This window comes from Cetorhinus maximus, unplaced genomic scaffold (assembly GCF_964194155.1).
Source record: "Cetorhinus maximus unplaced genomic scaffold, sCetMax3.hap1.1 HAP1_SCAFFOLD_1969, whole genome shotgun sequence".
NCBI classification, from domain to species: domain Eukaryota; kingdom Metazoa; phylum Chordata; class Chondrichthyes; order Lamniformes; family Cetorhinidae; genus Cetorhinus; species Cetorhinus maximus.
Genome location: NW_027597909.1, coordinates 20,635 through 32,500, shown reverse-complemented (window position 1 = coordinate 32,500; position 11,866 = coordinate 20,635). Strand labels below are relative to the sequence as shown.

The 11,866-nt window shown below is 52.0% G+C and overlaps 1 protein-coding gene across 1 annotated transcript in view; it reads right to left on the bottom strand.

Moving 5' to 3' along the window:
- LOC144676820 (membrane-spanning 4-domains subfamily A member 15-like) overlaps positions 1–11,382 on the bottom strand; it is a 19,813-nt gene extending 8,431 nt beyond the window's left edge. Inside the window, exons 1-3 of the mRNA XM_078537142.1 lie at positions 11,230–11,382; positions 6,351–6,461; positions 4,380–4,436 (exon numbers count right to left, since the gene is read on the bottom strand). Coding sequence (XP_078393268.1) covers positions 4,380–4,436; positions 6,351–6,461; positions 11,230–11,382 — 321 coding nt within the window. The remainder of the gene's footprint in view (positions 1–4,379; positions 4,437–6,350; positions 6,462–11,229) is intronic.
- Positions 11,383–11,866: the final 484 nt, after the last annotated feature.

The window sequence follows — 11,866 nt, the reverse complement described above, 5'->3', positions numbered from 1 at the left end:
CGGGATATTTTTTCCTAAGAGTTGCGAAACTTGGAAAGGTCGATGCTCGGTGGGGTCCGGGGGGGGGATCTCGGGTGTAAACCCTTTCATCGCTAAACAATTAAACCAAATGGACAGAGTCGGGGACAAACGAAAATGGAAATGGAAACTGCGAAGGCAAAACGGAAAGGGAACTCGCCAACATGAAACCAAAAATGTGATTCGGGGGTTGGGGGGTGTCTGATAAAACACCCCAGTCCCCGCGGTGACCACCCAGCGTTCAGCACAACCCTGAAATCATTCAACACGCAACCTGTTGTTGGAGAAATATCCACCACTCATGGACGGTTATTTTTTAAGAGGTGCTGGTGATGCATTTTCGGGATATATTTGGATAGTTACCCTTCTCAGAGATAAAAGCAAAAAACTGCGGATGCTGGAAATCCAAAACAGAAACAGAAATAGCTGGAAAAACTCAGCAGGTCTGGCAGCATCGGCGGAGAAGAGCACAGTAGACGTTTCGAGTCCTCATGACCCTTCAACAGAACTGAGTAAAATTAGGAGAGGAGTGAAATATAAGCTGATTTAAGGTGGGGTGGAGGGGTGGGGGGTGGTGGGGGGTGGGGGGGGTGGGGGAGTTGGGTGGGGGGGTGGTTGTAGGGACAAGCAAGCAGTGATAGGAGCAGATAATCAAAAGATGTCACAGACAAAAGAACAAAGAGGTGTTGAAGGTGGTGATATTATCTAAAGGAATGCGCTAATTAAGAGTGGATGGCAGGACACACATTCCATAGGGATCGTTCCCTCCGGGACACCCTGGTCCACTCTTCCATCACCCCCTACTCCTCAACCCCCACCTATGGCACCTCCCCATGCCCACGCAGAAGATGCAACACCTGCCCCTTCACTTCCCCCCTCCTCACCGTCCAAGGGCCCAAACACTCCTTTCAAGTGAAGCAGCATTTCACTTGCATTTCCCCTAACTTAGTCTACTGCATTCGTTGCTCCCAATGCGGTTTCCTCTACATTGGAGGGACCAAACGCAGACTGGGTGACCGCTTTGCAGAACACCTTCGGTCTGTCCGCAAGCATGACCCAAACCTCCCTGTCACTTGCCATTTTAACACTCCACCCTGCTCTCATGCCCACATGTCCGTCCTTGGCTTGCTGCGTTGTTCCAGTGAAGCTCAACGCAAACTGGAGGAACAGCACCTCATCTTCCGACCAGGCACTTTACAGCCTTCCGGACTGAATATTGAATTCAACAACTTTATATCATGAACTCCCTCCTCCATCCCCACCCCCTTTCCATTTCTTCCCCCTCCCTTTTGTTTTTTCCAATAATTTATATAGATTTTTCTTTTCCCACCTATTTCCATTATTTTTAAATCTATAACTGTAATGCCCTGTCAGTCTTATTTCACCCCACCCCCACTAGAGCTGTACCTTGTGTGTCCTGCCATCCATTCTTAATTAGCACATTCTCTTAGATAATATCACCACCTTCAACACCCCTTTGTTCTTTTGTCTGTGACATCTTTTGGTTATCTGCTCCTATCACTGCTTGTTTGTCTCTACAACCACCCCCCCCCAACCCAACTTCTCTCCCCCCACCTTAAACCAGCTCATATTTCACTCCTCTCCTAATTTTACTCAGTTCTGTTGAAGGGTCATGAGGACTCGAAATGTCAACTTTGCTCTTCTCCGCCGATGCTGCCAGACCTGCTGAGTTTTTCCAGGTATTTCTGTTTCTGTTTTAGTTACCCTTCCCGTTGCGTACGCAGAACCGATCTTTGAACGGCGGTTATAAGGATTTGTGCAGAGGCCACTGGCTACCGAAGCCGGGTGGACTCTCCAGGGACACGCGGCCGTGAACGTGGCTGCGGACGTTCGGGCTGGACGACTCCCTCGATGGGGGACTCGGGTGCACTCACAGAAGGAACAGGAAGTTAGGGGGCGGGTACAGCACGCAATCGGGAAAGCAAGCGGCAAGTTGGCCTTTATCGCGAGGGGGCTGGAGCACAAGAATAAAGTTGCCTCGCTCCAATCGTCCAGGGTTTCGGTGAGACCACACCGAGAATATCGCGCGCAATCTCGGTCTCCGTATTTAAGGAAGGATAGGCTTGGATTGGAGACAGTACAGTGAAGGTTCACTAGGCCGCTCACTGAGGCGAGAGAGGTTCTCTCCTGTGAGGAGAGGCTGAGGAAATTGGGTCTGTGTTTCTCCGGGGTTTAGAGAAATGAGAGGTTGTCTCGTTGAAACGTTCAGCGTCCTGAAGGGGCTGGACAGGTTAGAGACGGAGAGAGGTTGTTTCCCCCCTTGGCTGAGGGGGAATCTAGAACAAAGGGGCACAGTCTCAGGATAAGGGGGGTCGGCCATTTCGGGCGGAGAGGAGGTGAAACTTTTTCACTCGGAGGGTTGCGAATCTTTGGAATTCTCTACCCTGGAGAGCCGTAGATGCTGCACCACTGAATATATTTAAGGCTGGGATAGGCAGGTTTTCGGTCTCTCCGGGAATCGAGGGATATGGGCAACAGGCAGGAAAATGGTGTTGAAGCCCCAAGATCAGCCATTGAATGGCAGAGCATGGTTGACAGACCGCATGGTCTACTCCTGCTCCTATTTCTTCTGTTTTCCTTTCCTGATAATGTGCGAGGTATGGGAATTTTCAGATCCTGAAATTCAGCTTGAGTGAATTCTCAGGCTTTTTAACTCAACGGGGTTGTGTTATTTGCCGCTGCTGACGCTGGGAGTTGGAAGGGTTTATGGGTGTGTGGAGCAGTCATGATGGTCGTGGCGTGATGGGGAGGTGAGCCTGATCCTTTATGGTGACTTGCTGGAGGTCAGTCAGAGTTGAATTGTGGCATGAGGCTTGTCTGCTTTGCGTCGCAAGTCGCATGTGCTCTTTTGCACTGTGAAGCGTGACGTTGGAGGCCTGACAGAGAAAGCGTGTCTCCAAAAGGTGGACAAGCAGTGGGGATTCAATGGAAATTGTGCCTCACCGAGCACACCATTCATGAGCAATGCCAGGGAGGTCAGCTAGCCAACAAAGGACAAAATAATTCAAAATCTGTTCCAGGATTTTTAGAATGGCAGAGTTCCCCTTCGAGCAAACCGAAGCCCGGCAGCCATTTAACGCCAGAGGCGGGACTTACGCCCCTCACTGGGGAGGGAGTCCCGCCTCGGAGAGCTGCCGTCCAACCTGATTGGCCAGCAGGTCTCTCTCTCTAGCCCCCTGCAGCGCCAGAAAGCCACAGTGGACAGGACTGGGACTGCAAGCAGTCCCCAGAGCCTGAGTCCCGGATGTCCAGGGCTAGGTACGTTTTTGGGGGGGGTGGGGGTGGGACTCAGGGAGGGGAGGGGAGGTGGGGCCCAGGGGAGTGGGCAGTGGGGGGGAAGTGATATTGTTGGTGGAGAAGTCGGAGGTTGGTGGGGGGTGGTGACGGGGGAGGGGCGGTGATCGGAGGGAGGACCGGCAGGGGCCGGACTTTTGCGGGGGTGTGGGGTGTGCTCGGTGTTCAAAGGAGGTTGTTATCGGAGATGCAGAGGGATCTGGGTGTCCTAGTGCATGAATCACAAAAGGTTAGTTATGCAGGTACAGCAGGTAATGTGGAAAGTTAATAGAATCTTATCATTTATTGTGAGGGGGGAATTGAATATAAAAGTAGGGAGGTTACGCTCCAGTTGTACAGGGCACTGGTGAGACCACATCTGGAGTATTGTGTACAGCACTGGTCCCCTTATTTACGGAAGGATGTAAATGCGTTGGAAGCAGTTCAGAGAAGGTTTCCCAGACTAATCCCAGGAATGGGTGGGTTGTCTTATGAGGAAAGTTTGGACAGGTTGGACTGGTATCCGCTGGAGTTTAGAAGAGTGAGAGGCGACTTGATTGAAACCGTTAAGATCCTGAGGGGTCTTGACAGGGGTGGATGTGGAGAGGATGTTTCCTCTTGTGGGAGAATCTAGAACGAGGGGGGGGTCACTGTTTAAAAATAAGGGGGTCGCCCATTTGAGATGGAGATGAGGAGAAATGGTTTCTCTCAGGGGGGGTTGGGAGCGAGTCTTTGGAAATCTCTTCCTCAACAGGCGGTGGAGGCAGTCTGTGAATATTTTTAAGGCCGAGGGAGATAGATTCTTGATGAACAAGGTGGGGTGAAAGGTTATGGGGGGTAGGCGGGAGGTTGCAGTCAGGTCAACCATGGTCTTAGTGATTGGTGGAGAAGGCCCGAGGGGCTGAATGGCCTACTCCTGCTGGTAATTCGTACCATCGTATGTTCATACGTAATTTGTTGCATTGTCATTCTAGAGTGCTCTGTTGCTGAAGGGATGTTGGAGGGATGGGGATTTTCAGATCCTGAAATTTTCTTCAAACCCGTTCCCAGGGTTTTTTTTTACTCACCAGTTTGATGTGGGGATTCTTTTCTGCAGCGATGGACAAAGCTCCCGATACGATAAACTACAGAGAAATGGAAACCCAAACTCGTGAGATCTCAAAAGTCAGAGACATCGTACAGATTCCAGCCAGCTGAAATTTGAATTTCCCGTTAATAGCTGAAAGGATAACACAAGATTACATCTTTTAAGGCTTTTACTGTAACAAAAGACTATGAATCCCGTTGACTAAACACTGTCTTTGTTGGCAACTTACACTTTGAAACACAAAAAAGAACACCTTTTTTCTCTTAGCACAAACTAAAAGGCACTTTGCAGACACACTTAAAAGTAGACTTTCAATTCCCCGGAACCAAGGCAGTTCTTAGTTCCCGAGAGTTTACTCTCGTTCTTTTCCTTTCTCAGCCAGCAAACACTTAATCTTAAAACTGCCTTTCACGGCGGGGTTGTATTCCCTGGTGATTCTCCCTCTCGCTAAAGCTAGGCGAATCTTCCAGCCTCATTTTAACTCCCCGTGCGTTCAGTCTTTTCAGTCCGAGCATATGAGCTCCTACCCACACGCCTGCCTGGTGAGCCACAACGTCTTGCCGCACTCCCTCGCCTGGATCCTGACAGATTAAACATTTTCGGTGAGTTTTTACGGACATCGTGGAAACCTTTCCCCTCTCAAAGCCCATCCCCATGGCAATGTGAATCACATGGGCCTTGTATTTAGGTAGAAATGCTGATTAGCTATCCTGGAGACCCCAACAGGCATTTTTGTTTGGAGTAATTAGACAGTTTATAGCACAACTGTTCAAAGCCTGGCATTTTCCAGGACCTCGGAGACTCACAGTCTATCGACTGTAATCACAATGGCTCCCACCAATGTCTCCAAGTATAAATACCTGGCACCTTCTTCCCAGTAAAACAACCTGGACATGGATTAATCTCTAACGATCAAACCACCAGGCTTGCTGTGACGCAGACTTCAGAATAGGCCACATGAAACCCTTCAGTTTACCTTAAAATAAAGGCACAGTTACGACAGCATTATATTCTTATAAACCTCAAGAATGTAGCAATGTGCAGATGCATGTGTACGTTTGTGTGTGCGTGTGTGTATGTCAGTCTGTCAATGTATCTGTGTGTGCGAGTGTATGTCTGTGAACGTGTGTGTGTTTGTAAGTGTGTGTATGAATATGTATGTCGGTCTGTGTATGTACGTGCGGGTGAGACTGTGAGTGTGTGTGTGAGAGACTGTGAATTTGTGTATGTGTGTGCGTGACTGTGAGTGAGACTGTGAATCTGTGTGTATGCGTGTGAGTGTGAGTGTGTGTGTGTGTGACTGTGAGTGAGACTGGAAGTGAGTGTTTGTGTGTGTGTGTGTGAGAGACTGTGAATCAGTGCATGTGTGTGTGTGACTGTGAGTGAAACTGTGAGTGTGTGTATGACTGTGAGTGAGACTGTGATTGTGTGCGTATGTGTGTGACTGTGAGTGAGACTGTGAATCTGTGAGTATGCGTGTGTGTGTGTGACTGTGAGTGAGACTGTGAGTGTGTGTGTGATGGTGAGTGAGACTGTGAATCTGTGTGTATGTGTGTGAGTGTGTGTGTGAGTGAGACTGTGAGTGTGTGTATGACTGTGAGTGAGACTGTGATTGTGTGCGTGCGTGTGTGTGTGTGACTGTGCGTGAGACTGTGAATCTGTGAGTATGCGTGTGTGTGTGTGTGTGTGTGTGTGACTGTGAGTGAGACTGTGAGTGTGTGTATGTGACTGTGAGTGAGATTGAGAGTGTGTGTTTGTGCGTGTGTGTGTGTGTGTGACAGTGAGTGTGTGTGAGTGTGTGTGAGTTTGTGTGACTGTGTGTGTGTGAGTGTGTGTAACTGTGAGTATGTGTGTGTGAGTGTGTAGCTGTGAGTGAGACTGTGAATCTGTGTGTGTGTGTGTGAGACTGTGAGTGAGACTGTGAGTGTACGAGAGACAATGGAGAACTCACCACAATGCCAATCAGGAAGGGCAAAGAGTATCTGACTGAAAAATAGTCGGTGAAGAGTGCGAGTGGCATGCCAAACAATATCTGAACCAGCCCGTTCATAATCTGTGTTACCTGAGTGTGAAGAAGACAAAAGGAATGAGAGAGGGGCAGAGGTTATCTTGGTTCCTGCAGACAACAAGACTAATCTGTGGAGCAAATGCTTACAATTATTCCCAAAAAATGTTTTCTCAACTTGAACTTGCAACTCAAAATGCCACAAATCAACTTGAACATGACTCTCAGCATAAAACAAAACAAAATATAATTCTTAGCTAAGTAAATAGCACTCATCACCGAGTAAAATGAGGGAGTGCTGCACTGTCGGAGGGTCAGTACTGAGGGAGTGCTGAACTGTCAGAGGGTCAGTACTGAGGGAGCGCGGCACTGTCAGAGGGTCAGTACTGAGGGAGCGCCGCACTGTCGGAGGGCCAGTGCTGAGGGAGTGCCGCACTGTCGCAGGGTCAGTGCTGAGGGAGCGACGCACTGTCGGAGGGTCAGTACTGAGGGAGCGCAGCACTGTCGGAGGGTCAGTACTGAGGGAGTGCCGCACTGTGGGAGGGTCAGTACTGAGGGAGCGCTGCACTGTCGGAGGGTCAGTACTGAGGGAGTGCAGCACTGTCAGAGGGTCAGTACTGAGGGAGTGCCGCACTGTGGGAGGGTCAGTACTGAGGGAGCGCTGCACTGTCGGAGGGTCAGTACTGAGGGAGTGCAGCACTGTCAGAGGGTCAGTACTGAGGGGGTGCCGCACTGTCGGAGGGTCAGTGCTGAGGGACGCTGCACTGTGGGAGGGTCAGTACTGAGGGAGCACCGCACTGTTGGAGGGTCAGTACAGAGGTAGCGCTGCACTGTGGGAGGGTCAGTACTGAGGGAGTGCAGCACTGTCAGAGGGTCAGTACTGAGGGAGTGCTGCACTGTGGGAGGGTCAGTACTGAGGGAGTGCCGCACTGTCGGAGGGTCAGTACTGAGGGAGCGCCGCACTGTCGGAGTGTCAGCACTGAGGGAGTGCTGCACTGTCGGAGGATCAGTACTGAGGGAGTGCCGCACTGTCGGAGGGTCAGTACTGAGGGAGTGCCGCACTGCCGGAGGGTCAGTACTGAGGGAGCGTTGCACTGTCGGAGGGTCAGTACTGAGGGAGCGCCGCACTGTCGGAGGGTCAGTAGTGAGGAAGCGCCGCACTGTCGGAGGGTCAGTACTGAGGGGGTGCCGCACTGTCGGCGGGTCAGTGCTGAGGGACGCTGCACTGTGGGAGGGTCAGTACTGAGGGAGCGCCGCACTGTCGGAGGGTCAGTACTGAGGGAGTGCCGCACTGTCGGAGGGTCAGTGCTGAGGGAGTGCCGCACTGTCGGAGGGTCCGTACTGAGGGAGTTCCGCACTGTCGGAGGGTCAGTACTGAGGGAGTGCCGCACTGTCGGAGGGTCAGTGCTGAGGGAGTGCCGCACTGTCGGAGGGTCAGTACTGAGGGAGTGCTGCTCTGTTGGAGGGTCAGTACTGAGGGAGTGCTGAACTGTCAGGGGGTCAGTATTGAGGGAGCGCCGCAATGTCGGAGGGTCAGCACTGAGGGAGCGCCGCACTGTCGGAGGGTCCGTACTGAGGGAGTTCCGCACTGTCGGAGGGTCAGTACTGAGGGAGTGCCGCACTGTCGGAGGGTCAGTGCTGAGGGAGTGCCGCACTGTCGGAGGGTCAGTACTGAGGGAGCGCCGCACTGTCGGAGGGTCAGCACTGAGGGAGTGCTGCACTGTCGGAGGGTCAGTACTGAGGGAGTGCTGCACTGTCGGAGGGTCAGTACTGAGGGAGTGCCGCACTGCCGGAGGGTCAGTACTGAGGGAGCGTTGCACTGTCGGAGGGTCAGTACTGAGGGAGCGCCGCACTGTCGGAGGGTCAGTACTGAGGGAGCACCGCACTGTCGGAGGGTTAGTGCTGAGGGACGCTGCACTGTGGGAGGGTCAGTACTGAGGGAGCACCGCACTGTCGGAGGGTCAGTACTGAGGTAGCGCTGCACTGTCGGAGAGTCAGTACTGAGGGAGTGCAGCACTGTCGGAGGGTCAGTACTGAGGGAGCGCCGCACTGTCGGAGGGTCAGTACTGAGGGAGAGCCGCACTGTCGGAGGGTCAGTACTGAGGGAGTGCCGCACTGTCGGAGGGTCCGTACTGAGGGAGTTCCGCACTGTCGGAGGGTCAGTACTGAGGGAGTGCCGCACTGTCGGAGGGTCAGTACTGAGGGAGCGCTGCACTGTCAGAGAGTCAGTGCTGAGGGAGTGCCGCACTGTGGGATGGTCAGTACTGAGGGAGCGCCGCACTGTCGGAGGGTCAGTACTGAGGGAGTGCTGCACTGTAGGAGGGTCAGTACTGAGGCAGTGTTGCACTGTCGGAGGGTCAGTACTGAGGGAGTGCCGCACTGTCGGAGGGTCAGTACTGAGGGAGTGCTGCACTGTAGGAGTGTCAGTACTGTGGGAGTGTTGCACTGTCGGAGGGTCAGTACTGAGGGAGTGCCGCACTGTCGGAGGGTCAGTACTGACGGAGTGCCGCACTGTCGGAGGGTCAGTACTGAGGGAGTGCTGCACTGTCAGAGGGTCAGTACTGAGGGAGTGCCGCACTGTCAGAGAAGACAAAAAGAATGAGAGAGGGGCAGAGGTTATCTTGGTTCTTGCATACAACAAGACTAATCTGTGGAGCACATGCTTACAATTATTCCCAAAAAATGTTTTCTCAACTTGAACTTGCAACTCAAAATGCCATAAATCACCTTGAACATAACTCTCAGCATAAAACAAAGCAAAATATAATTCTTAGCTACGTAAATAGCACTCATCACCGAGTAAAATGAGGGAGTTCTGCTCTGTCGGAGGGTCAGTACTGAGGGAGTGCCGCACTGTCGGAGGGTCAGTACTGAGGGAGTGCCGCACTGTCGGAGGGTCAGTACTGAGGGAGTGCCGCACTGTTGGAGGGTCAGTACTGAGGGAGCGCCGCACTTTCGGAGGGTCAGTGCTGAGGGAGCGGTGTGCTTTTCCGGAAATTTCCTCAGCTAGCTGGGTGTTATGCAATCGAGACACAACGAGGGAGAAAAATTACATTTGTTTAAGATAAGGGAGAGTTGGACAAACTGAGAGCGAAAATTAAAGACAGTGAGAGAGAGAGAGAGAGAGACAGACAGAGGGAGAGAGTGACACTGAGGGAGAGAGGGAGTGAGAGGGTGAGGCAGTGAAAGAGAGAGAGAGACACAGAAGATAGGGAGTGAGGCAGAGGGAGAGAGAGCAAAAGACAGAGAGGGACAATGAGCGATGGAGAGAGCGTGAGGGAGAGAGAGATAGTGAGAGAGATAGTGAGAGAGTGGGAGAGAGCAAAAGACAGATGGAACGAGATAAAGTATAAAGGCGTTTACGTTTGGCGTAGCGAGAGTTAATTTGAGATGAAGATCTCTATTGCCCACAGTGTGATAATAATGGTAAAGGGACCTGGGGCGGTCTGGGAGTGTGCAGAGAGCATGGAGTTAGGCCACAGTCTGGGTTAGACCTTGGATATATGTAAATCGTTATGTGTTCCCAATTAACACAACTATACAGACTTTACAAAGCAATGTACATCCTTGTGAAACCTACTGAACAAACCCTTATAACATGGGAGAAAGAGAGACAGAGAGAGACAGAGAGAGTGAGAGACAGAGAGAGACAGAGAGACAGAGAGAGAGAGTGAGAGACAGAGAGAGAGACAGAGAGAGAGAGAGGGACAGAGAGAGACAGAGAGAGAGAGAGAGAGAGTGAGACAGAGAGAGAGAGGGACAGAGAGAGACAGACAGAGTGAGAGAGACAACTAGCGAGACAGAGAGAGAGAGGCAGTGAGAGAGTGCGACAGAGAGAGAGACAGAGAGAGAGAGACAGACAGAGTGAGAGAGAGACAGAGTGAGAGAGAGAAACAGATAGAGGGAGACAGAGATAGAGACAAAGAGACGGAGAGACTGAGAGAGAGAGAAAGACAAAGAGAGGGACAGAGAGAGAGAGATGGACAGAGAGAGAGACAGAGAGAGAGACAGGGAGAGAAACAGAGAGAGACAGAGTGAGAGAGAGGGACAGAGAGAGACAGAGAGAGAGAGAGACAGGGTGAGAGAGAGCGGGGAGACAGAGAGAGGGAGAGACAGAGTGAGAGAGAGAGACAGAGTGAGAGAGAGGGACAGGGAGAGTGAGGGACAGAGAAAGTGACAGAGAGAGATAAAGAGAGAGAAACAGAGAGAGGGAGACAGAGATAGAGACAAAGAGAGAGAGAGATAGAGAGAGACAGTGAGAGAAAGAGACAGAGAGAGAGAGAGAGAGAGACAGAGAGAGAGAGAGAGAGAGAGAAAGACAGAGAGAGAGAGAGAGAAAGACAGAGAGAGAGAGAGACAGAGAGAGAGAGAGAAAGACAGAGAGAGAGAGACAGAGAGAGAGACAGAGAGAGAGAGACAGAGAGAGAGAAAGAGAGACAGAGACAGAGAGACAGAGAGAGAGTCAGAGACAGCGAGGGAGAGAGAGAGAGACACACAGGTGTCGGGGACATTAATGAGTCCGATTCTAGTCTGAGACAGTGTCAGCTCGATCCACGAGCTGTACAATTGTTTCAATTGCCGGTACAATTTCTCTGACGATCCTGTCCATTATGGTCTAGATTAGAGGCCATTAGGGCCTCTCTGGCCACTGAATTCACCATCAAGCCCTTGACGCCAAGGCTGAGGGCAGCTCTCGAAATATCCCCCCCCCAGGATGGTGCTGAAAGTGATGTGCAGCCTGCTAACCGAGGGAAGAACTCATTGTCCGCTCACCCCGCGCCACACACACCCACCAACAGCCCCTCCGACACACACACACACTTACCCCCAAGGCCTTGGGCTCCCCTTCCAGAAACTTCTGGGCGTAGGCGGTTTGGGGGCACGTGGGAGCACCAGTGCCCGGGGAGGGAGGGTCAGTCTTGAAGAGGTGGGTGACTGTAACGTTCAGGGCCTGTGGGCTGTCTGCCAGTGCAGACATCCTCCCTGGGCTTCTGCCGTGGCCTGGAATGAGAGAGAAGACACAGCGCTCAAGGGTCTGGACACAGAACCGCGGGATCGCACTGTGCAAGGAGGAGGCCATGGGGGGCATTCTGCCCATTCCAGGTTCTCCTGCTCCACACACGAGCCTCCTACCCCCTCCCACACTCTCCCCACTCCCCGTGGGAGTGAGTCCCACATTCTCCCCGCTCTCTGGGTAAAGAGGTTTCTCCTGAATTCCCCGATTGGGTTTATTAGTGACCGTCGCGTATTGACGGTCACCCCACCCTGGATTCTGGTCTTGGTCACAAGTGGAGACATCTTCGCCACGTCTACCCCAACAAAACCCTTTCATCATCTCAAACTGCTCAGTTTCTGTTTACCCAGTTCCTCATTTCGAGAGTCCCGATTGAGTCTGCTTCCACCGCCCTTTCAGGCAGCGCCTTCCAGATCACAACAACTCGAAAAAACATCTCCTCATCTGC